The 25,715-nt window shown below is 38.2% G+C and overlaps 1 protein-coding gene across 8 annotated transcripts in view; it reads left to right on the top strand.

The window, feature by feature from the left end:
- CDKAL1 (CDK5 regulatory subunit associated protein 1 like 1) overlaps positions 1 to 25,715 on the top strand; it is a 715,645-nt gene that overhangs the window by 485,773 nt on the left and 204,157 nt on the right. For all 8 annotated transcript variants that reach the window (XM_045497247.1, XM_045497246.1, XM_045497240.1 and 5 more), the window contains one exon: positions 15,248 to 15,428. In XM_045497247.1, coding sequence (XP_045353203.1) covers positions 15,248 to 15,428 — 181 coding nt within the window. The remainder of the gene's footprint in view (positions 1 to 15,247; positions 15,429 to 25,715) is intronic.

The raw sequence follows: 25,715 nt of genomic DNA, 5'->3' as shown, positions 1-25,715 counted from the left end.
ACTTCATTCATTCATCCCCCTGTCTTTTTTGCCCCAGTCTCCCTTCCCCGTCACCTTTTAAGCCACTGAGCAGCTCTGTGTGCTGAACTGTGTGTGCTGTCCCATTACTGCTGAGTGTAGGGATATGAATATGACCCCACCCTTGACCTGCAGATGCTAATGATTTACTTGGAGGCATAAGACAGGGATACATGTGAAAGGTACTGGGCAGATCATAACAGGGCCACCCGAGGTCTGAGGTGTGACCTTAATTGTGTGACTGAACTGAGATGCAGAGAGAAAATCAGGAAAGACTTCATCAGAGAGGTGGGCTTCAGGGGACGATTGCGCAGAGAGAGTACTCTGATTTGAATTGTATCAGTGCATATTTAGCGACCGTGGAAAAGGTTGATTGGGGCTGTATTTTGGAGAGTGTCATATGCCCACTGTCCTCTCATACTCACCCTGGAGTGTCCCTGGGAGTACTTAGAGCAAAAATCAGAGTCATGGGCTTGGTTGGCTAGAGCCTCTGCAGATAATAAATATTTTTGGCTTTGTGAGTCATACCATCTCAGTTGCAACTGTCACAGTTACTCAGTTCTGCCTTTGTAGCCAAAGCAGCCTTAGACCACATGTAAATGAGTGGGTGTGGCTGTGTTCCAATAAAACTTTATTTACCAGACAGGTGATGGCTGAATTTGGCCCTTGAGCCATAGTTTGCCATTCCCTTGATATATGATATTTAGGGTAACCTGAATTGAAAACCAAACAAAATGAGAGTTCAAGTAATACGGAATAAAGGATATCATTGTGAATAATATTCTACTGTGTTCTGATTTGATGGCTTCTGTTGCATGCTTGCCCTCTCTGTGTGTATGTATTTTTTTCAGTATTATTTATTATGCCGCTACACGAATTGCATTTTAGGATGGCGTAAGTCTTGAAATGTGGTATCTCTGAGTGCCATTTCTTGATGATGACAACACTTCCATTAAAAGCAAAAATTTGCCTGATTTCTTACTTATGATGGGCTGAATATTAGAGCCAACTGCATTAGGACCATATAATTTTATAAATTATTCTCCCTGAGACCTGATGGCTAGCCGCCTTCCAATTGTGCTTTCCTATTAAAGAATGCTGTGATCTGGGTTTGACTCTCTAAAATTTCAATAAGTGGGTTTTTTTTTTCAAACTGTAATTTTAAAAGATTTAAGAAACTTGTTTAACTTTATAGTTTTTGCCCTGTCCTGATATTCATTTAATTGGTTCTGCTAATGTGAATGCCCTTTCAAATATGAAAAAAATAAAGCAGGAAGGAAAAGTTGATTATTTCTGTAATTGGATTTTCTCTTGAATAAAATGATTTCACCCACGTTATCTTTCTGACTTAAGGGATGGGGGTGGGGGAACCAGTTTTCTTTCACATTGTAGTCAGAAGCAGACAGAAGAAGGTATAGTCTGTTCCAAGGTATCAGAAGACCATATTGGTTTTGGTTGTAATTAATTACTGATGCTGAATATACTCTGGCCCCTGCTTTCATTCCCAAATCTAAATTTCCACTGTGTGCAAAATAATTCCATCCAGGAAGAATTCTAATTACTTTAGTAATTATCATCTTATCTCTAAATGGAATTCAGACATTTGCTGCAGTTTATGAATGTTGGAAATGTTTCATTTCCTTTTCACCTTGAATAACAGAAAAATACACATTACTGAATCTGGCTTCATTGAACCTTATAATTCATGTTACCATAGAAACAGAAAAACTCATATAAGAATTGTGTTAACAGTACTGTAGATAGTAAATACCTTCACTTCAACCAGCAATATCATAAAATGATTTTAATAACAGATGTGTAAAAACTCTTTGAGATTTAATATGGTTCCTTTTAAATATTATAACCATATTACTCAGTATGCTTACTTACACTTTTTAAAGCAATATCTTTGGTCTTATGTAAGGCTTTGTGCTTATTCCAAAATATTTGCTGTGGAATGCAGGCATAACGTTATGGGATAAAAACCTTACTTAACACAGTATTTACTTAAGTTTTAGTTAACAGTAGTGATTCATTTGGTTTTTTGCTTGAAGCCAAACTGTATATTCATGATTTATCCTGGGTTTAGGAACATAGTGGATGACACTAAATTCTTTGATGTCCTCTGCGTCTGCTTGGCGCCCCTCCCTTTTTTGCGCCTTTTTTTTGTTAACTACCTTTTTTTTTTTTTTTTCGATGTTTATTTATTTTTGGGACAGAGAGAGACAGAGCATGAACAGGGGAGGGTCAGAGAGAGAGGGAGACACAGAATCGGAAACAGGCTCCAGGCTCTGAGCTGTCAACGCAGAGCCCGACGCGGGGCTCGAACTCACAGACCGCGAGATCGTGACCTGGCTGAAGTCGGACGCTTAACCGACTGCGCCACCCAGGCGCCCCTGTTAACTACCTTTTTTATTCCAAAAACTAAAATTGTACCAAATTTAAACTAAATAAGCCATCTGGATTTTTATTTAGCATATTAAACGTAGTTTTATTGGGATGCCTGGGTGGCTCAGTCGGTTGAGCGTCTGACTTCGGCTCAGGTCATGATCTTATGGTTCATGAGTTCGAGCCCCGTTTTGGGCTTTATGCTGACAGCTGGGGGCCTGGAGCCAGCTTCAGATTCTGTGTGTGTGTGTGTGTGTCTCTCTCTCTGCTCCTCCCCCCCCCCTCTAAAAATAAACATTAAAAAAATTTTAAGTAGTTTTATTGATTTTGAAGAGAGGTAATAATTAAAAAAAAAACCTAATTGCTACTACATTTTTTTCTCAGAAAGAGGCTTTAAAAGGCTATCTTGGATTTTAAATATCACTTATAATTAGTATGTGAATTACCAGCAGATTTTGGCTAATATTTGAAAACTGTCTCTTCAACCAAATTAGATGTAAACTTCTCTCTAACATTCACAAATTTTATGTGTTCTGCTTTGAAGAACATACATACTCATTTATAAGAATACATCTATATTCTTTGTATTCAGTGTGCAAACAGAGTTGAGGCTTTACTAGCCCTATCTTTTACCACTTATTCCATCTATTACTGTACCCAAACACAATGTGGTTTGTGTAAATGTAACTTCATTAAGGTCATAGAACAGGACTTTGGTGAGTTTGATTGTTTCGATCTCGGCCCAGTTAGAAAGAAAAACTATGCAAGGTGTACCTATCAGAAGATATTTAGTACAAGGAATTTATGACATAGAAGTTAGAAGGCTGGAAAAGTAAAGGTGGGGAGATGAGATAACCAGAGGATAATAATTACCGAAAGCAGTTGCTGCCAGGAGGCCTGGGGAGCAGAAGGGCAGAGTTTGTGTTACTGGGTCCTGGGAGCACCGACCCCAGGGGTTGCCACCTCACCAGCAGGAAGTGACCACTTTGAGAGGCACCGAAGTTTCTTCCTGCTTCTGATCTCCTGTCATACCTTCTTTCTCAAGACCTAACAGGAGGCCAGCTGCCAAAGGAATCAAATGTACTTTTTTGGACTTCTGGCCCCAGTAATACGATTAAAAATAGATGAGTGTGAGGCTGAGATGTTAGTAAGAGTAACACCAGTTTTCATCATCTCCAAAATAATATAATAACTGACTGGGTGGGGCCCATTTTATATCGCTGACTTTATATTAGGTTAAACTTTATGAAATTGGCAGTAACTGACTATTTTTAATTTTCAAACAAAACAAATGAAACAGCAATATGTAACTCAGCTTCCAGATTATACTAAATCTACTACTGCAGAGATGATGATTTCACTCATTGTAGTCAGATGAACCTTTTCTCTTAGGAAAAAAAATAAATGTCTCTTACATACACTGTGTCATTAGGTCAAAAGTTGCTTGTGTTTTTTTCTTCCCCCTAATAATTTGTTGGCTGATCCGAAAGTATTCATAGAAGTATCTCCTAACCTTATTTGGGTCACAGAAGACTTTTAGAATCAGAAGAAAACTGTAGTCACTTCTCCCTGAAATATACACATAAAATTTGCATGCAATTTTCAGGAATCCACAGACTCTGAGAGAAGAAATTTTAGAATGGCATAAAGAAAGGGCTATATTGGCATTGGTACTTCTTTGACTTTTTGTTTCTTTATCTCTTACTCATGATCAGCATGCCTGTCTGAAATGCATACTGCAGACACCCACCAACCTCGCATGAGTTTAACACCAGAAGAGTGATTCTAGGTACTTAATCAGTGAACACAAAAGAGAGAAACCGGGGCGCCTGGGTGGCGCAGTCGCTTAAGCGTCCGACTTCAGCCAGGTCACGATCTCGCGGTCCGGGAGTTCGAGCCCCGCGTCGGGCTCTGGGCTGATGGCTCAGAGCCTGGAACCTGTTTCCGATTCTGTGTCTCCCTCTCTCTCTGTTCATGCTCTGTCTCTCTCTGTCCCAAAATAAATAAAATAAACGTTGAAAAAAAAATTAAAAAAAAAAAGAGAGAAACGGATGGATCGATGAATCGATGGATGGATGGACAGGTGGACGGACAAATGGATGCACAGGTAGACAGATATTTATTCATTTGAGGAGACTTCACCAAAGAGAAGATTATCTACAGAACTGCTCATGAAGCCATTTACTTTCTAAGTAATTTCTGAGCTGGTTTTATTTATTTATATTTAGTAGGTTTAAATTCTCAACTAGTATTAACTAGTTTTTCATTTGTGCACTTTCAACATAATTAAAATTCCAGAAACAAGCTAAGCAGTAGTATAATTCCTTCATTAGATATTTTAGGAATTTTGTCAAGCTGCACCACAGCCAGAGTATTATTCACATCTAGAGCATTTGGGTTTTTTTTTTTATACTTTACACATAAATCAATTCACCAAATGTTAAGGTCTTCTAATTTTTTTTTTTTCTGTGATAAAGAATATCAACCTGATCGTGTCATGCAAACTCTATTTGTCTCTTATACTCCTCAGTTACTCCTTAGATCATTTTCTGCTAGTACCGATCTACAGCACAAAGTACAAAAGAAATGCGAGCAGCAATTATGGGCCATTGGTGTACTGAAAGGTGGAGGAGTCCAGGTTCAAGGTATTTGGCAGAGTGTTGTTGTTCCTCACTTCCGTTCATTCCTTGAGGGACACAGAAGCAAGTTGACATCTATTAAGCATCTGTGTGCCAGCTGCTATTATAAAGGCTTTATATTCATCACATCACTTGATCTCTCAACAGCCCAGGAAGGGATGTGCTCTTATCCCCGTTTTGTAGAAGAGAAGGACCTGAGGCTCAGAACAGTTACAACACTTGTGAAAACGTGACTAGAAACCAGGGACCCAAATCCAGATTTAAAATCTCATTTCTTTCTACCGATACTGTTGCTGCTGCCTCTCTCTCAGCCATCTGGAGATAGGAATAATTATATCTACCTGCTTCTTGGTGAGTGATGATAATGATAAAAACAAGAAAATTCCTTATGAAGAATAAATTTAGCATATAGCCATTTAGGTTTTAAATGCCTCCGTATTCATTGAGGTACATTTGTGGAAAGAGCACCAACCAGGTGGAAAGGTTTGGGTTTGAATTATGATTCTTCCAGCAATAGCTTGGTGACCTTCGGTAAATCATTTAACCTTTGGAGACCACAATTACCCTCTTTAAAACACAATTCTGCAGATAGAGGCAAGTTTTACTTGCTGTAGTAAATTGCTTTGCAAATATTATTACTGAATATTTTTAACATAAACTCATGATCAGCCACTGCTTCTAGTACATCAGTTCAGTGAGCACCTCAGTAATGCGGTGGAGAGAAGACTGCCGTATCATTTAGTGATTCTGCAACTCTGGGCAATTTACCACTCAATCTTATTTCCCTAAGGGTACTTTCCCTGTGTCTCCTAGAGATTAAACTAGAAGTTACCTAAGTTGCTAACACATTGCCTGGCACTTAGTATCATCCAATAGATGGTAGTTGTTGTCATTTCTTTGACAGGGTTACAATAATGATAGCTAAAACATAACAGGCAGTCTGTGGCTGGCACTGTCCATAGCAATTAGTACATGTACTAACTCCTTAATCTTATCTAGGAGTACTCTTACTCTCCCAGTTTTAGAGAAAAGGAAACCAAAGCCTACTAAGGCTAACTAATTTGCTGTAGAGCATGCAACTCGTTAGTAAAAGAGCCTCTTAGTTATATACGCAAGGGGAGATTTTTCTCCCAGATACCCATATGAAGATGAGGGTCATCCAGAGGCACGCCTGTCTGTCTGTGTCTTAGTGACTTACGGCTTTTTAGCCCTTATCCTGATGTATAGGCGTTTTTTCTTTTTCAGCTCATGTCCTTTAAGATTTGTTGTTCAGGAGCGCCTGGGTGGCTCGGTCAAATCTGTTAAGTGTCCCACTCTTGATTTTGGCTCACGTCATGATCTCACAGTTTGTGGGTTCAAGCCCCATGTCAGGCTCCGCACTGGCAGTGCTGAGCCTGCTTGGGATTCTCTGTCTCCCTCTCTCTCTGCCCCTCCCCTGCCCCCCCCCCACCCTCAAAATAAATAAACTTTAAAAATTGTTTTTCATAGAAGTGTGAAAGTAATTTTAAAGCTGCTGACAGTTTTCTCAAATTTACTTGAAAATGTCATGCTGTTTCTTCTTAAATTTCCTTTTTTAGGATGAAGAGAATGATACCTTGTTGTCTGTCGGTAGCTGGGACATAGTCCTTCTTGCTGTCCTGCTCAGAACATAATTTCCTTTCGACCTTGACCTTACCTTTTTTTATCTCTGCCCTTCCCTCCTATTTGGCCATGTTTAATTCTTTGGCTACATCCTGTCGAAAGTTCAGTTGTTAGGACTCTTTGGAAGAGAGTACCTAATGGAGGCTTCCTGCTACCTTTCTGTCTTCAGAAAGGCTTCCTCCCCGCCCCCCCCACCCCACTTTTAACAGGTTTATTGTGGGTATAATTTAGATACCATGCAGTTTGCACCTAATGTAAGTTATAGTTTGAAATTCTTAGTAAATTAAGAATTTGTGCAGCTATCATCACAGTGCAGTTTTAGAATGCTTTACGTACAAGAAAAAGTTTCTCAATGCCTACTTGGAGTCAATCCCTGCTCCCCCCCGAGACCCAAGCAACGACTGATCTGTTTTCTAATTTTGCTTCTTATAGAAATTTCATATAAATGGAATTAAACAATAAGTAATCTTTTGCGTCTTCCTTCTTTTCCTTCAGAATGTTTTTCAAGGTCCATCTGTGTGGTGCACATATCAGTCATTGGTTCTCTTTTCTTTGTAGGTAAATTTTCATTGTTCATTTTGTTTATCCATTTACCAGTTGACAGACATTTGGACTATTTCCAGTTTGGGGCCATAATGAGGAATGTCACTGTAAAAATCCACATAAAAGTCTTTGTGTGGACACACGTTTTAATTTCTCTTGGGTAGATTGCTAGGATAGAAACTTTCTTAGTCGCAGTAAGTGTTTCACTTTTTAGGAAACTGCCACACTGTTTTCCAAAGTGACTGCAAGGTTTTGAATTCCCACCTACAACGGATAAGTGTTTCTGTTTCTCTAGATGTACATCAATGTCTGTTATTTTTTTAGTGGTTTTTTTTTTGTTTGTTTGTTTAATACAGCCTTCTCCTACTGAGTGTGTGTGGGATCTTAACACGGTTTTAACTTGCAGTACTCTGCCAACTAATGATGTTGAGGCAGCTTTTTATGCACTTATTAGCTATTCATCTGTTTTCTTCAGTGAAGTGTTGGTTAAAATCCTTTGCCCATTGTACAGTTATGTTGTTTGTCTTTTTATTAGTGACTCATATGAGTTCTTCATATATTTTGAATACAAATATTTTCATCACATACATGATTTGCAAATAATTTCTTCCTGTCTATGGCTTGTCTTTTTGTTTTCTTTATGGCGTCTTTCCAGTAAGCCCAGTTTACCCAATTTATTTTTTTTTCTTTTATTGTGCTTTTGGTGTTAGCGTTCTAGCTAAGAAGTCTTCGCTGAACTCTATCGAGGACACAAAGATTTCTTCCCATATTTTCTTCGGGAAATTTAGTAATTCCAGTTCTTGCATTTAGATTTAGTATTAAAGGACTTTCTGTGCATACCATAAGGTAAGGGTCCAATAAGTTCTTTTTGTTTATTTGTTTACTTTGCGTATGGTATCCATTTGCTCTAGCATCGTTTATTGAAAACATTGTCTCTTGACCTCATTGAATTGCTTTGGCGGTTTTGTTGAAAATTAATTAACCATAAAAGTATATTTGTTGAAAAGTAATTAACCATAAATGTATAAATGTATGGGTGTATTTTGGGGCTGTCTGTGTTCCATTGCTGTGTCTTTATCCTAATACCACACTGCTGTGATTACTGTAGGTTTATAGTAAGTCTTTAAGTCAGGTTCATCCATTCCACCAACTTTGTCCTTTTTTTCTCTGGCTACTCTAAGTCCTTTGCATTTCCATACAAATTTTAGAATCAGCTTTTCAATTTCTGCAGAAAAATGTGCTGACATTTTGGTAGCAGTTGCATTGAATATGTGTATCAGTTTGAAGAGACATGCAATCTTAACCGTAAAATATTCCAATCCATGAAAATTATATATTTTCTATTTATTTAGATATTCTTTAATTTCAGTAAATTTTAAGAAAATCTCTTTAAGTTCTGTTTCTAGAGTGTAGGTCTTAGACTTCCCAAATTTATTCTTAAGTATTATTTATGCTATTGTGAATGGAATTGTGTCCTTGGTTTCTTTTTTTTCTTTTTATGTTTATTTATTCATTTATTTTTGAGAGAGAGAGAGAGAGCAAGTGAGAGAGAGCAAGTGAGAGAGGCACAGAGGGAGAGAGAGAAAATCCCAAGCAGGCCCCACACTGTCAGTGTAGAGCTGGACGTGGGGCTCGATCTCACGAACTATGATCTCATTACCTAAGCCCAAATCAAGAGTCAGACACTTAATCAACTGAGCCCCCCAGCTGCCCCGACCTTGATTTCATTTTCTGACTGTTCATTACTAATATAAAGTGTACAGGTGATTTTTATATATTCATCTTTAGCTCTGCTAAACTGGCTTATTCTAGTAGGTTCATTAGATTCCTTAGAGTTTCCACATACAAGGTCATGTCATCTGCAAAAACCTATATGCTTTTCTTTTTCTTACCTTTCTTGCACTGACTACAATCTCCATAATATATTGAATTATAGAAGTGAGAACAGAAATCCTTGCCTTTTTACTAATCTGAGTGGAAATGCATTCAGTCTTTTACCACTAAAAATGAGGGGCACCTGAGTAGCTCAGTCGGTTAAGCATCTGACTTCTACTCAGGTCATGATCTTGTGGTTTATGGGTTCAAGCCCCGCATCGGGCTCTGTGCTGACAGCTCAGAGCCTGGAGCCGCTTGGGATTCTGTGTCTCCCTCTCTCTCTGCCCCTCCCCCTCTCATGCTCTGTCTCTTTCAAAAATAGAATAAACATTAAAATTTTTTTAAAAATTAAAATTGGTAATTGCTGTAGGGGCACCTGGGTTGCTCAGTTGGTTGAGCGCCCAATTTTGGCTCAGGTCATGATCTCGTGGTTCATGGGTTCAAGTCCCGCATCAGACTCTGTGCTGACAGCTCAGAGCCTGGAGCCTGCTTCGGATTCTTTGTCTCCCTCTCTCTCTGTCAAAAATAAATAAACATCAAAAAAAATTTTTTTTCAGTGATAATTGCTGTAGACCCCTTATCAGGTTGAGATAGTTTTTCTCTATTCTTTGTTTATGGAGAGTTTTTATCATGAATGGGTGTTGGATTTGTCAACTTAGTTTTCTGCATTTACTGAGATCACCATGTGGGTTTTACCCTTTATTCTTTTAATAGGCTTACTGCATTAATCAAAATTTGTATGTCAAATTTGCATTCTTGGAATTAAAACTTGATCATGATTGAGGCGCCTGGGGGGCTCAGTTGGTTGAGCACCCAACTCTTGGTTGTGGTTGAGGCTGTGATCTCGCAGTTCTTGGGTTCAAGCCCCACTTTGAATCCCTGGTTGGGATTCTCTTTCTCTCTCTCTACTCCTCTCTCACTGACTCTCTGCCCTCTCTCAAAATAAATAAATAAACTTAAAAAAAAATAAAAACAACTTGATCATGACAAATAATCCTTTTTATATGTTTCTGTGCCCATTTTGCTAATATTTTGTTAAGTGTCTCTGTTTCCATAAAATATATTGGTCTAGAATTTATTTCTAATCTCTTTCTCTGGTTTTTATATCGGCTGCTGCTGGACTTATAAAATGAGTTCCTTTTTCATCTATCTTTAAAGTAGTTTCTATAGAATTGGTTTTATTCTTTCTTAAATGTTTGATATAATTCACCTGTGAAGCCTTCTGGGCCTGGGTTGTTTCATATTGTTTTCCTTTGGTGGCAAGATTTTTAATTTCAAATACAATTTTTCTAATACATAAAAGGCTATTTTGATTTTCTGTTTCTTCTTGAGTCAGTTTTAATAATTTATGTCTTTTTTTTTAAGAATTTGCTCATTTCAGCTTAAGTTTTTAATGTCTCTGCACAAAATTGTTCATAATATACCTTGAGTGTCTTTTTCTTTTTAATGTTGGTAGCATCTGTGGTGCTTTCTCCTCCTTCATACCTGAAGCTGTCATTTGTTTTCTTTTTTCCTGTCAGTCTTGCTAATAGTTCAGTAATTTTACTGTTTTGTTTCAAATATATACCTTAACTTTTATTGATTTTTTTCTCTATTTTCTATTTCACTGTTTTTTTTAAACCGTTATTTAATAATTTACTTTTTAATCCTACGTTGGGTTTGATTTGCTCCTCTTTTTTAGCTTCTTGAGGTGGAAGCTTAGACTATTGTGTTTACCTCTTCGTGACACAGACATTTCAAGCCATGAATTTCTAAGTACTTCTTGAAGCTGCATCCCATATATTTAGATGTGTTTTTACTTTTATTCAGAACTAAAAACTGTTTCTTGGGGTGCCGGGGTGGCTCAGTCGGTTAAGTGTCTGACTCTTGATTTGGGCTCAGGTCATGATCTAATGATTCGTGAGGTCAAGCCCCACTTCAGGCTCTGTGCTGATAGCGTGGGGCTTGCCTCCCCCACTCACACTCACTCTGTCAAAATAAATAAATCAACTTTAAAAAATATCTCTTTTAGTTACATGTTCGTTTATGCATAATAATTTTAATAGATCTGGTTCTTTTTTGGGTTATTTTTATTTCTTTCTTTTGAAATAAATAGAATGTGTGCATTAGTCTTAATTTTTCCACATATGAAATTTGAAGCTCATCCTTTTTCCATTTTTTGCCAGTAGAACACCAAATTGCAAGTGAAAGTCTTGAGATGATTAAAGTACAACATTTTAAGTGGTATTTCAAATACAGTATGGGGTGTGTAAGTATGTGTTTATTTTTACTCAGGGTAAATAATTAAGTCTTAAAATATTTGGGACTCTCTTAAATCCTAGCCTCTGGCCAGCGAAGAGGTCATGCTCTCCTGATACCCTCCTGATTGATAGATTTGCGGAACTGATCATAGAACCACTTCTGCCGCTGCCGATGTGTAATTAGAATCTTTCTCATTAATTCTATTCCCAAGCTATTTAATGAACCCATTTTGCCGGTAAAAAGCTTGTATACGTCAGAAAAAAATAGTGGGTCAAAATGCACCTGTTAATTAAGCTAAGAGGACATTTTCATCTTTCTTTCAGAATTATTTTCTCATACTGCTATGAAAACATAAGTATAGAAGGTCTTTTAAATTTTAAAAACATAGAATACCTAGTAATTATATTCATTAGGCTTACAGCTTTCAATATATATGTGGAAATGATCATTTTTAAAAATTTTAATATTTTGAAAATTCATTGCTTTTCAAAAACAGCATTCGCTGGTAATTAGCATATTAAATATTTGGATTAATGTTCTATTTTACACTCCTTAAATTTCCTCATAGCCACTTAATTAATTTAGAAATTAGTTCACTTCAGACTTCCTTGATTTTCTTATGAACTGAAGAGAATTATTTACTAGGCAAATTAACAGTATAAATATGAGGGTTTTTTTTTTAAGTTGGTTCACCTAAAGAGCCAAATTATTTTTCAGAAGCATTATTTGCATGTATAAAATTAACGTATAGATGAGCCTCATCTAACATTAAAGTGTAGTCTTTACTTTGGAAACATTTTATAGGCAATCAGTTTATATTCTTACATCCTTAGAAACCAAATAAACTGTTTTTACTTTTATATACTGACTAACATAGGTCTTTTACAAATTCATAGTTGGCTTGTCCTCTCCTTTGTTATCAGTCAACTTTCTGTGTAGATTTTCAAATATATTCACACATTGGACATCCCCTTTTTTAACATTTAAGAGGACTCCTGGAAAGGTTTCTCTTTTCTCCTTCACTGTGGGCCTTAATGCCAAAGTAAGCAGGTGTTGCATAATACTGAGCTCAGCTATCCGGGGTCAAGGAGGATTGGGGGAGGGGGAATCAGTAAGGTACTTTCCTTTGGGAATACCCCAGAGTCGAGTGCCAAATTCATTCCAATTCACAGCCTATGATAATAACCAATTGTCTTGGTTTCTACAGTATTTCACAGCAGTTTCTAAGATTTTTTTTTTAATTTATTTCCTAAGGGAGATAGACTCTTCTCTGTCATTTCTGCTGTGATCTATTACTTACAGTTTTAGTTGTGGATTTCTTTTGTTCAGTAGTTATAAGTCAAGTGTAAACATTTGCTAATTAAACTTGTTGACATACTTTTTCTATTCAACATGCTTTTAGTAAGTCTAGAAAATGGTCTTTTTATCTACAGCTTACTGTCAAAACATGTTTTTTATGATTTTCAAATGTAATTTTGATAATCACCTCTGAAGAAGAATGTTTTTATATCACCATAAAAATCAAAAAAATTGCTTTTCAAATATGCTCTGTTTCATTTTTCTCTGTGCACATTATCTCTTTTTCTGTTTACCAACACAGAGAAAAGTTCTAGCCTTTGGAACTTACCTCACTAATTCAGGGTCAGCCAGATTAATAGCTGGATGAGACCAAGTAGAACTCAAGAAAGAAATATTTTTAAAAATCAATGCCATTCTTCTTCTACACAGGAATTAAAGTATTATCCAAACAAGATATGGAAAGCCAATGTTTTTATGACGCCATTTGTATTTCCCTTTCCTCATGGTTATATCCTTTGTTCTCTCTTATGCCCCCAAATATCTAATATATTTAAATGGGATAAACTGTTTTATTCATTCATATAGAACTACATGTAGGGAATAGAGAAATTGATATAGTTAGGTGTCTTTTGGTTTGTAATGTTTGAGGCTGTTTTTCCCGTTTTGTATGGATCGAGAGTAATATTGGAGCTTTGAATACTGTCCATGATATTTTGGTATTGTTATACTGTTAACACACAGTAGAATATTGTAGCACACTCTGGGATAGACTCCACCACAGAGAAAGGACATTCAAGATGTTAACATTTGGGCTCATCAAAAACAAAGGCAGCTTGTTATCCAGTCAGTCTCTGATGAGAAGCTTTTGATAATTTATTCTTAATATGAAAGGGCAGAGTCACTCTTTCTTGATGGCGAGTCTCAGCCATGAATGAGAGGGAGCAATATACAAGAACTTGGAGGAAATGGAGAGCATTGCAGTGATCAGAGGAAAACTTATGAAAACCTTTAACTGATACCTTTAGGAAGAAGAGAAAAGATGTCGCATCTCTAAAACAAATGATTAAGTGATAATATAAGAAAATTTGCTAGACCTAAAGACCATGAGTGTCCCGATTGTGCCCTTTATAAAGATTTCATGCCTAATCCAAGGTCTATTATCATGAAATTTAAAAACATTGAGAAAAAATAAATATCCTAAAAGTTTTCAAAAAGAGTGTAGGGCATATATAAAGAAGTTAAAGAGGTTTACATGAGAGTGAATCAGGACATCTCATCAGGAACCTTTCCAGGTTAAAAAAAGAAACAGTAGAAAATTCTGATGGCTAATACTTTTCATTTTGGAGGGCTGTGAACAGCCACACTATCAGTCAATTGTGTAGATTAAGACGTGTTCAGATTATGCTAAGACAATAACAGAATTTCTCTGGCATTCTTTTTGATGAAGCTTCTGAAAGAATGCTCCAGCAGAATTAATCAAGAATTATGAATATAGGATCAGGTAAAAGTGGGGGGGGGGGGAGAAAACCAAAGAGCAACTTTCAAGGACGACAACTAGTTCGTTATGAAAACAACACATACCAGAGAAAGTAGGAGTGGCATTTCCAGGGGGAAAAAATTGAATAAGTGAATTCTACACAGTACATTGAGTGTTTAGAAAATAATATTGGTTTTTGATCGATCTGAGCTTGTGGAAAACATGGACACAGGTACCTAGAATAGGAAGCAAAAAAAAAAAAAAAAATTTTTTTTTTAAAGTTTTTAACTCTGGGAAAAATTAAAGGTGGCAAAAGAAAACATGATGGTAGTGTATACCAGTTGTTTGTGAGCAGTACCTTTGCAGTTAGGCTCCTGGAAATACGACTAATTTAACTAAAAACTGTGCAGTGATATTACTGAGAGGGATGGGATAGAGTAGATTAAAGGGCTGCCTCAGTGGAGAAGCTAATAAGTATTGCCTGAAAATCAAAAATCTAGAAATAGCAGAATCAGCATCTATTTTAAAATACAGAAAAAAGGGGCACCTGGGTGGCGCAGTCGGTTAAGCGTCCGACTTCAGCCAGGTCACGATCTCACGGTCCGTGAGTTCGAGCCCCGCGTCAGGCTCTGGGCTGATGGCTCAGAGCCTGGAGCCTGTTTCCGATTCTGTGTCTCCCTCTCTCTCTGCCCCTCCCCCGTTCATGCTCTGTCTCTCTCTGTCCCAAAAATAAATAAACGTTGAAAAAAAAAATTTAAAATACAGAAAAAAGAACAAAGAAACATTCAGAAGAATTAAAAAGGAATGGCTCTTGAGGAGGACAGGGGCCCCTGTTGTCCATAAACTTTTAATATTTAGGACTCTCTAAAACTATTTGCTTACGTGTCCCTTTCCTAAAAATAAAATTTAGTTTCAAAACATAGGCATTTAAAAGATCGGAGAGGGTCGCCTGGGTGGCACAGTCAGAGAAGTGTCGAACCCTTGATCTTAGCTCAGGTCTTGATCTCAGGGTTGTTAGTTCGGGCCCTAACTAAAAAATAAAAATCTAGAAAAGAAACTGTCAGAGAAATAGAATAATAATGGATGGCATTGAGTTTTTTTCCATTTTTGTCTTGTTATTTTCTAGAGTTCCTGGAATAACTCTTGCCACAGATATTATCTGTGGTTTTCCTGGAGAAACAGACCAAGATTTTCAAGAAACAGTGAAACTCGTTGAAGAGTACAAATTCCCAAGCCTCTTTATTAACCAGTTCTACCCAAGACCAGGGACTCCTGCTGCAAAAATGGCACAAATTCCAGCACAAGTGGTAAGAGACTTCTCTGGCAAGGAAGGTGCTAGATTTAGCCAGCGGCTGTAAAAATGCAGCCCCGCTGTCTATCTTAACACAACTGGCTCATGGTATAACCTTGAAGTTAAAAAATACAGGGAGGTGGGGAAGGGAGGGGCGGTGTCTGGGTGGCTCTGTTGCTTAAGCATCTGACTTCGGCTCAGGTCATGATCTTGCAGTTTGTGGGTTCGAGCCCCGTGTAGGGTTCTGTGCTGACAGCTCAGAGCCTGGAGCCTGCTTCGGATTCTGTTGTCTCCGTCTCTATTTGCCTCTCCCCTGCTCGCTCACTCTCTCTCTGTTTCTCTGTCTCTCTCTCTCTCAAAAATAAGAAAACATTAAAAAATAATTTTTTTTTAAAGTTTGAGACCCAGTAATGGCAAACTGTTTTCCAGAATGCCTCAGAAATTAATGTTCTCAAAGTAAGTTAGTTTCTAGATTTATTGGCTGAAATGGGAAAATGTTAATAAGCTTTAAGAGGAAGTCATATGTTTTTAACTGAAAATTTTCTGTTTTGTTTGAAATAACTAATACAAAATTGTGCCCTCCCATTAATTTTCCTCAAAACTTACATGAAATACTAAAAGGAATAACCCAGAACTTGTTATTTTTTCCATTATGCCATATGTAAATATCAAACATAAAACATACAGAGTTCTTATTTCAACATTTGGTTGAAAAAACATATTTTTATTTGTATATACAGATATATATTTTTAATATATTTTAAAGTCTATTTTCCCCAGTAAAACTGAAGTGACTATCATTCCTTGTTTTCTCAAAATTTTCTACCTTTTTATTTCACAAATTTCTGTGTATACAAAGGTAGGAAAACATTTTCCAGGTAGACCATATAATTTTATTTCTAACTTAATCAAAGAGAAAAGCAGATTTCTCACCACAATCGACTTTTCACAACTGTAAAAGTAAGTTGAATTAATCCATTATTTTTATATCTAAGTTATAAGAGACTTTATTGCATAAGACAAAATTTACCTTTTTTGGTCTACAGTTCTTTGAATTCTGACACACGCATACACTAATTTAACTACTACCCCAGTCCAGGTGTAGGACACTTCCATCAGCACCCTAAATATTCCCTTTTATTTTTTTGTAGTTCTCTACTCCCTCCATCCCCTCATCTCTTGTCCTTATAGTTTAATCCATTCTTTTTCAAACTTTTACCTCTTTAATTAATAAGAAAGAAGTTTTCTGAGCTGTAACATGCCTGAAGACGTGTGTACAGCTGTACATTTCTCTAAAGTGGATACTTCCGTGCACCGTGGGCAGATCCAGAAGCAGAAAATTGCCAGCACCTCAGAGGTTCCGGTCATGCCCTCCCCGCCACCCTCTCCCTTTCCCCGACAGAAACCGCTATCCCTCGTTTTAACACCATACATTAGGTTTGACCTGTTCTGTACTTGATGTAAAGGGAAGAATTCATCAGTGTTTGAATGTTTGGCTTTTTTTTTTTTTTTTTAATGCAGGGAATTCTTTTGATTGTTTCTGTTTTTCAGTAAAATTAATACTTGCCACACAGTCTTGCCTGAAGTTTTAAGTTAACTGTTCAGCATTAACAAGAAGTGGATTCTTCAGGGTGCCCGGCTAGCTCAGTCGGTAGAGCTTGTGACTCTTGATCTCATGGCAGTGAGTTCAAGCCCCACTTTGGGTGTCAAGATTACATAAAAACCTAGGCGGCTGGGTGGCTCAGTTGGTTAGGCGTCCGACTTCAGCTTAGGTCATGATCTCACAATTGGAGGGTTCAAGCCCCACATCAGGCTCTGTGCTCACAGCTCAGAGCCTGAAGCCTACTTCAGATTCTGTGTCTCTCCCTCTCTCTCTTTCTCTACCCCTCCCCTGTTCGTGCTCTGTCTCTCTCAAAAATAAACATTACAAAAAAAATTTACAAAGAGAAGATTATATAAAAAAATAAAATCATTTTAAAAATGGATTTTCTAGTAAATTATAAGACATTTAGCTTCATTAAATAATTTTTCATCTTTCTCTTCATTGTTTATTATTATACAGTTTGGGAGGCTAATACAGCTATCTCAAATTTCACATCTGAAAAATCTCTACATCTCTGTCAGCAGTTGAACCTGTTGCTTATTGAGATTGTTGGTATTTATTTCAGGAATTGTTACAGTCGCTCTGATCTGTCCTAAAATAGTGAGGCATGAACTGTCCCTGGGTGCCCACTCTGCATGCTCACCTCCCTCAAGCCCCCAATTTTCCTATTTTGTAAACAAGATTATGTTGCTGAGACTAGTCTGTTTTTGCAGGTAGCTCTTGCTCGTCTATTTTCATTTCTGAATGGTGTTCCACTGCGTGCTCGCTTAGCCACCCTAACGTGAAAAGAGAATTGGGTATTTTCAACATTCCACTGTTAGTATCGCAACTGAGAACAGGTGTGAGCGTTCTTGTCTGTGATTTTTGTTTGACTCATCTACATAAACTTTAAAAAAAAATTTTTTTTAATGTTTATTTTTGAGAGAGAGAGACAGCGCGCGAGGGGTGGGGAGGGGCAGAGAGAGACCGAGAAACAGACTCTGCAGCAGGTTCCAGGCTGTGAGCTGTCAGCACCCAGCCCTATGCAAGGCCTGAACCCATGAACCATGTGATCATGACCTCAGCTGAAGTTGGACACTTAACCGACTGAGGCCTCCCCCCTTGATACTATTAAAGTGACTGTTTTCCATTTTTTTAATTGTTCCTGCTATCTAAATATATAGTTGATTTTAACATACTTATCTTGGGGCACCTGGGTGGCTCAGTCGGTTAAGTGGCCGACTTCAGCTCAGGTCATGATCTCGCGGTCCGTGAGTTCGGGCCTCACGTCGGGCTCTGTGCTGACAGCTCAGAGCCTGGAGCCTGTTTCGGATTCTGTGTCTCCCTCTCTCTGACCCTCCCCCATTCATGCTCTGTCTCTCTCTGTCTCAAAAATAAATAAACGTTAAAAAAAAATTAAAAAAATAATATATATATAACATACTTATGTTTCACCGGTCAACTTTGCTAAATTGACTTAGTAATCCTAATAATTTTTCTGTAGATTTTTCTTCAGAGTTTTCTATGTATATAATTCTGTCATCAGCTGATAATTGCAGTTTTGTTTCTTCCTTTCCAATCCTCATAACTTTTACTTCTTGTCTTATTGCACTGGCTGGGACTTAATAGTATGCTGTTGAGTAGAACTGGCCATTTTCTCTTCTTCCCAAACTCAAAGGAAAAGTCTTCCGAATTTCTCCATTCGGTATAAAAGTTGACTATAATTTGGGGATTACAGAAGTTCCTTTCTACTCCCAATTTACCCAGAGTTTGTGTGTGTGAACACACAAGTGCACCCTTGCACTTGTTTTAATCATGAATGAAATTGAACTTAGTCACTTTATCTTCATCTATGGAAATAATCATGTAGTTTGTTTTAAGTCTGCTAATATTGTGAACTATACTGAATGCTTTCAAATGTGTAAAGCAACCTTGCATTCCTGGGAGAAACTTCATTTGGTCATAATGTATTACTTTTGATACATAATTGCAGTTAATTTGCTAAAATTTTGTGAAGAATTTTTGCATATTTGTTCATGGAGGATTTTGACCTGTAGTTTTCAGTGATACCTTCTTCACTTTGGTATGAGAGTGATGTTGGCCTCATATAATGAGTCGGAAAGTATTTCTTTATGTACATTTTTCTGGAAGAGTTTGTATAGAATTTATACTATTTCTTCCTTAGATGTTTAATAGAATTGCCTAATGTGGTAAGTAGAATTCCAAGATGGCCCCACAAACTCCCTCACTCCCCTCCCCTGCCAGAGTGCACACTCTACATCTCACTGTGATCTCACTCACTCTGATCTCTTTGATCAGCTTTGGAAAATGTCATCCATTCTCTCTTGAGGTATTTCTTGGACTCCATTCTCTCATCCTGTCTTTGAAGATTTCATTTATATATGTTAGCCATTTTCATCACTTTCCCCATTGTCTAAGCTATCCTTTTTAATATTTTTCTTCCTTCGTTCTCTTTGTATTTCTAGATTTTTTTCTCCTCACCTGTTTTTTTTTTTTTTTAGTTTCTTGATATTTGCAGCAGTCACTGGGCCATTGTCACGGTGTGGTGCCTGGAGAAATGCAGTCCCAGACACCACCCCAGACCTCGGCAATCCTAGTCCGCATCTCCAAATGATTCGTGTGTGCATTCGCGTGCGTGAAGTGCTGTTCTAGTTCACTAAGCCTCTCTTCATCTGTTTTTAGTCAGCTCTCAAACCCATCTATGGAATTTCTAATTTTAGTTAATTTGTTTTTTCTTCTAAAGAATAATTTGAGGGACACCTGAGTGACTTAGTCCATTAAGTGTCTGACTCTTGATTTCCGCTCAGTTCATGATCTCACAGCTCGTGGGTTTGAGCCCCACATGAGGCTCTGTACTGGCAGTGCAGAGCCTGCTTGGGATTCTCTCTCTCTGCCCCTCCCCAGCTTGTACACATGCACACACGTGCCCGCATGCTCTCTCTCAAAACAAAAAGAACAATTTGATTTTTTTCTTCATGGATTTTAGTATTCTAGTGAAATTCGTCTTATTTTCCTTTGTATTTTTTTAACATTTTTTAACTCCGTTATCTTAAAGCTCATTCTGAATTCTCCAATATCTGGTTCTAATGTTGGTTCTTTCTGTGGTCTTTTTTTTCTTCTTGATTTTGATCATTTGTCTTTTGTTTTTTCCATGTGCCTGATCATTTTGATTAAATGGTGACCATCATTTGTGTAAAAAAAACCCAAACAAAATGAACCTAGAGCTACTAGTCAGTGAAGTATCGTCTTCTGGGTAGAATTAACCTGCATCTGCCAGGCTCCATGGTAAAGCTTGGTTATTTTGATTGATCTGAGAAATGTAATTGATCTGTGGAAAGTGGCTCCGAGTATGGAGCTTATGGGCTTCTCTCCTCTTGGGGATCTTGGTCCCTCAGGTTCTCACTACCTGGATAGTTTTTGATGTTGAAACGGGACATATTATACATTTTACTCACTTTTTCCAATTGTTCTTGGCAAGATTGCTGGTCTGATAGAAGCTAGTTTGCCTCAGCCAGAAGCAAAACTCATTACATAAAATCAGCTTTCAGGTGCTTCTTCTTTTCCGCTGTCTTTTACCTTTTAAACATAGCCCCTTAACACCTTCCTTACATTTTTAGATTTTAATAACCTGGTCCTGGTTTAGCAGAACCTTTTTTTTTCTTTACATGGTAGAGCAGTTTCAGGTTCACAGCACAGTTGCGAGGGAAGGACGTAGAGTTCCCATATACTCCCTGCCCACTCGTGCACAGCCTCCCCCAGTCTCAGCATCCCAACATCAGAGGGGTACCTTTCTACATGGATATATCCTATCACCTACTTTTATGTGAATACTCCTTTAAATGAATACTAGTATTAATATAAATATATGCCAGTTTTTAATGTTTTATAGTAGAGCTCTTAATAATGAACTAAATTATATGTATTTCTTAATCATTTAAATCACCAAGTGGATAAAGCCCGATTGAGTTTTGTATTTGCATAGGTTGGTGGGGGGGCAGTTCTCCAGTCTTTTATTGCCTGCTGAAAAAAGAGTATAACTCACTTAAATTTATAATGGAAATAAATTAGGCAGTGTATTTTCATGAACAAGATAAAGTAAAATTTATTTTTCTCTTAGCTTTTGCAAGATGATTAATGTATAAGAGATTTAATAGTAAGATCACCTAAGCTAAATGAGAGCGACCTTAGACTTTTAGATGAAAGGTCAAATTTGCATGTTTTTATTTTCTTTTCGATTGAGTCTTCCTTCATTAGTCTTCATTAATCTTAAGTAACTCTAATAGTGTTTTCGAATTGTCACTGAGATTCTTAGTCTGCCTAGAAAAGGTCACTTAAGTTTTAAAAGTCTTTGGATCCTTATCTGTCAATTCCAGACTTTTTTCTTTTTAAGAAAATTTTGATAAAAAATAATGACGTTGGGATGAAATCTTTAAGAGGCCTATGACTTGAAGAACAATCTTGAGGTGACAAGAGTGGCTGTTGGAATGTTCATATTGGTTTGAAGTATTAAATTGTGACATTAAATCCACCTGCTTGCCTGTCTCACTTCTTGGAACCAGAGAGTAAGATTATGTCTTTAGATACATGTCAGCATAAAAGAATCATAACTCCTTTAGCTGCAGTTTCTAGAATATTTACCCTGAGGATAACGAGGCCATGGTACTCTTCTTGACTCAGCCCTGAGGAGTGTGGGTACGTGTGCCTGAGAGACGTAGAAGGCCACCTTGGGACAGACAGAGACAGCTTTGCGGAAACAGTTCATAATAGGTTTCCCTGTCAGGGACTGAATTTTTGCTGGAGGTATTCAAACCAAGGCAGGGTGGCCACTTGGAACAAATGTTGGATGAGGAATTGTTCTTCAGTCATATACAGAGCTTATTCAGTGACACGTAATGGCTCTCCCAAATTCTAGCTGCGTAAGAGCGCAGAACATACTTTTATTATTTTTTTTAATTTTTAAATGTTTATTTTTGAGAAAGAGAAACACAGAGTGCAAGTGGGGGAGAGTCAGAGAAAGAGGGAGACACAGAATCTCAAGTGGGCTCCAGGCTCTGAGCTGTCAGCACAGAATCCGACGTGGGGCTGGAACGCATGAACCGTGAGATCATGACCTGAGCCGAAGGTGGCTGCTTAACCGACTGAGCCACCCAGGTCCCCCCAGAACATACTTTATTTTAAAAAGCAAAACAGAAATATAGAATATAGCTTTGTCACTTTTTCTAAATATTTCTACAATTTTTTGTTGGAGTGCATCAAGTTGTCTTCATGGAAAGACACTTTTACTTCCTGGCACTTAGACCTTACTTCGTAACATGATTACATTACTTACAGAGTCTCGTATTTTCTTTCTTTTTTTTTAATGTTAATTTATTTTTGAGAAAGAGGGAAAGTGAGAGGGAGAGAGTGCACGAGCGGGGAAGGGACAAAGAGAGGGAGACACAGAATCTGAAGCAGGCTTCAGTCTCTGAGCTGTCAGCACAGAGCCCGATGCGGGACTCTAACGAACTACGAGATCATGACCTGAGCCAAAGTTGGACGCTTAACCGACTGAGCCACCCAGGTGCCCCCACAGTCTCCTATTTTCAAATTAAGCTTTTTTCTTTGGGGGAAAGGTAAAAATATTTTTAGGAGTCTTTGTACTCTAGATTGTCTAGTACTCTTTATTCTAAACTGATTCCCAAACACACCTAGGGAGACTCTCCTTTTCTCAAGGCCCTTTTCCTTTTTACTTCTTTTATTCTTTTTTTTTTGCTTTTACAAGGATTCTTCAGATTCTTCTGCATTAATTGTATTTGATCCCACCATATACAGTTAATCTTTTAAATTCTACTTTTCTGGATATCATTTCTCTTTTGACTTCCATTTTGGATAGAGTTTTTAGCCTAACCCTAGTTTTGTTCTATGGATTTCAGATCACTTAACGGTACATCATGAAGACTGTAGTAACAGCAGGTTACTATATAGGTGATCTATACCCAGAGAGGAAGCTGGGAAACCTTCTACCTTCTGTGAACTTTTATAAAGATGGCATTCATTTCACAAATAGAAAATTGAACTAAATGATCTCTAAGACCCCTTGAAGTTCTTCATAATCTTTGATTCTCTCTCATATGGTTATAAAACCATAAACTATATTTTAAACTATATTTTAAAACTATACTTTAAAAATCTAGGTGCTTTCTTTTTGTAGATCATTGGTATGTAATCTGCATTTCCCAATCCTTCCATCTTTTACTTTGTTATGAATCTGAAAACTTTCTGTCTGTATGCTCAGTTAATTGACTGACGAGGACTACTAAAACACAATAATTAAATTAGTTGTTTATGAGGGCTCCAAATGGCAGCAGTGGGACCAGCTATGCTAGAGAGAATAATAGGCCCCCGAAGATACCCACATCCTGATCCCCAAACCCGTGGATGTGTTACTGTATGTAGTAGAAAGGCCCTCGCGCATGTGATGAAGTTAATGCGCTTGAACTGGCACATTGTTGCAGGTGGTGTGGGTGGGCTCTGTCTTCACAAGGGTTCTTGTGAGAGGGAGGCGTGAGGATTGAAGTTAGAGGGAGGAGAGTGGAGGACACGCTCAGAGGATCAGAGCAATGTGCTTTGAAGATCAAGAAGGGGACCATGAGTTAGGAACGCAGGCGGTCTCTAGAAGCTGAAGAAGACAAGGAACAGATCCTCCCTTAGATCTTCCAGAAGGAACACAGCTGTGCTAACATCTTGGTTTTAGCCCATAAGACCCCTGAGACGTGTCACTTCCAGAACTGTAAGATCATAAATTGGTGTTGCGTTAAGCCGCTAAGTTTGATAACTTGTTACTGTCACAATGGGGAATGAATATGCCAACAATGGGGTTGTTTGAACTGAGGGCATCGTCTAGCTCTTTGAGACAGGGAAATTGATTGCTTTCAGCCTTTATGCTACCCAGAGTGTGCTGTGCGACTAGATGACAGCTGTTCGCTCCTAGATCTGTGAAAACTTACCCCGATGCTACCCACCAGGCACAGTAATCTATAGGCCTAATCATAATAACGTCCTAACAAAATAACAGTAAGAATTAACATCCATTTAGCCATCAGTGTATGTCTGACATTGTTCTGAGCCCTTCGCGTGTATTATCTAATTTCATTCTCACGAGTTATTACGGTCATTTTACACATGAGGAAACTCAAGCTCAGAGTGATGAGTTAACTTGCCCAAGCTCACACGGAGAGAGAAGGTCCTGCCTTTCTCTCTCTACCCTGAGGTCACACACTTCCTTCCAGTATTCTTCATGCGCCCACAACACCCGGCTGCTGGAGATCCCAGCGTGCACCATGTTCATTTCCTCTGCGTCAGGCGCCCTGGAGGGAGCAGCGCGTGGAGAGACCTGGGAATACAGAAAACATGGGACATTTAATGAGCCTAAAGTGCTCCAAATGCATGATATTTAGGACAGTAAGGCACGTTGCAGTCTTTGGTTGGGTTTGTTGGGGTCTGCAAGTGTATGAGCTCCATGAATGAGCCAGGAGCCACAGGCAAGCCCTGGACAAACAAGGCCTTGTCAGCCGTGCTGGGTGGCCTCGGACTGTCCTGTGGGCACTAGGGAGCCCCTGAATAGCCGTTATCACGTGTTTGTTTTTGAAAGCTCATTCTGTGTGCCGTGCCAGGAAGCCCAGTTAGGTAACTGTACAAGACAGGTTTAGAGACTAATAGGTGAGTTTAGGAAATCTCAAGGACTTATTCCTGAGACCTTCAATCAGTATTTTTCTTTTGGACCTAATAACTGCAGGCATTAGACTTAGCTACATGTCAGCGTAGTTATTCTGTGTCCAGTGGAGAATATTCATTTGCTGTACAGAAGGTCACTTAGTTGGCCTTTGATTGATTCCAGGCTCACGGACAAATATTGGTAGGCCAGAACATTTTCCAAGGACCCTTGAACATGCCGTGAATTTAGGGCATTACATCTCGTTTCTGCCTTTGTTCCTGTTGGCGCTGTTGGTGTTCTGTTTCTTAATGGTCATGAGATTGCTCCCTCGACCAGGCCTAGGCCTCTTGTACTCAGAAGGAGAAATGCCAGACCCCGCCAGACCCCTACCCTTGTCTGTTTCCCATCCCTCCCCCCAACATGATTTTATCTCCTCCCAAACTCTGTCTACGTGGCAGTTACAGGACTGGCTTTTCCCGTGTAGCCTCTTTATCATCTTCTGTGTTTTTGTTCTAAGTGCCATAAGATAAGCTTATCGCCCGTGCGTGTGTGTGTGTGTGTGTGTGTGTGTGCGCGTTGTGAACTGTGGAAAACTCTGGATTTGGGAGCATTTGAAGAAACTGGAGCTCTGATTGGATCGTTCTTTTTTAAATCCTTTTAAAACTGAGTGCTTTTCCTTTTCCTCTTATCCCACTTTCACACTAAAAGAGTAAAGGAAGCCGGTGATAATGTTTGGAGCTTTGAAGAATGTGAAAGTGACAAGAATTGTTTAGCCTCAGTTGTGTGGAGGGAAATGTGCCACCGCCACTAATACCGTGGCCTTGCCAATACCAGGAAGCCCTTTGGTTGTCTACCATCTTGAAATTGAAGTGTTAGAGAATTTACCAAATGTGATTAATTTGGAGTGAATAAAAGCAGAATGTTTTGTCGAGATCTCATGAAAGAAAGTAAGTGCTGTTTCTCAGAAGAAACTATTCTTGGGGGTATAAAAGAGATACATGGATATG

The sequence above is a fragment of the Leopardus geoffroyi genome, chromosome B2 (assembly GCF_018350155.1).
Source record: "Leopardus geoffroyi isolate Oge1 chromosome B2, O.geoffroyi_Oge1_pat1.0, whole genome shotgun sequence".
Classification (NCBI taxonomy): domain Eukaryota; kingdom Metazoa; phylum Chordata; class Mammalia; order Carnivora; family Felidae; genus Leopardus; species Leopardus geoffroyi.
Note: the sequence above shows the minus strand (reverse complement) of the source record. Positions and strands in the feature narration are given on the sequence as shown.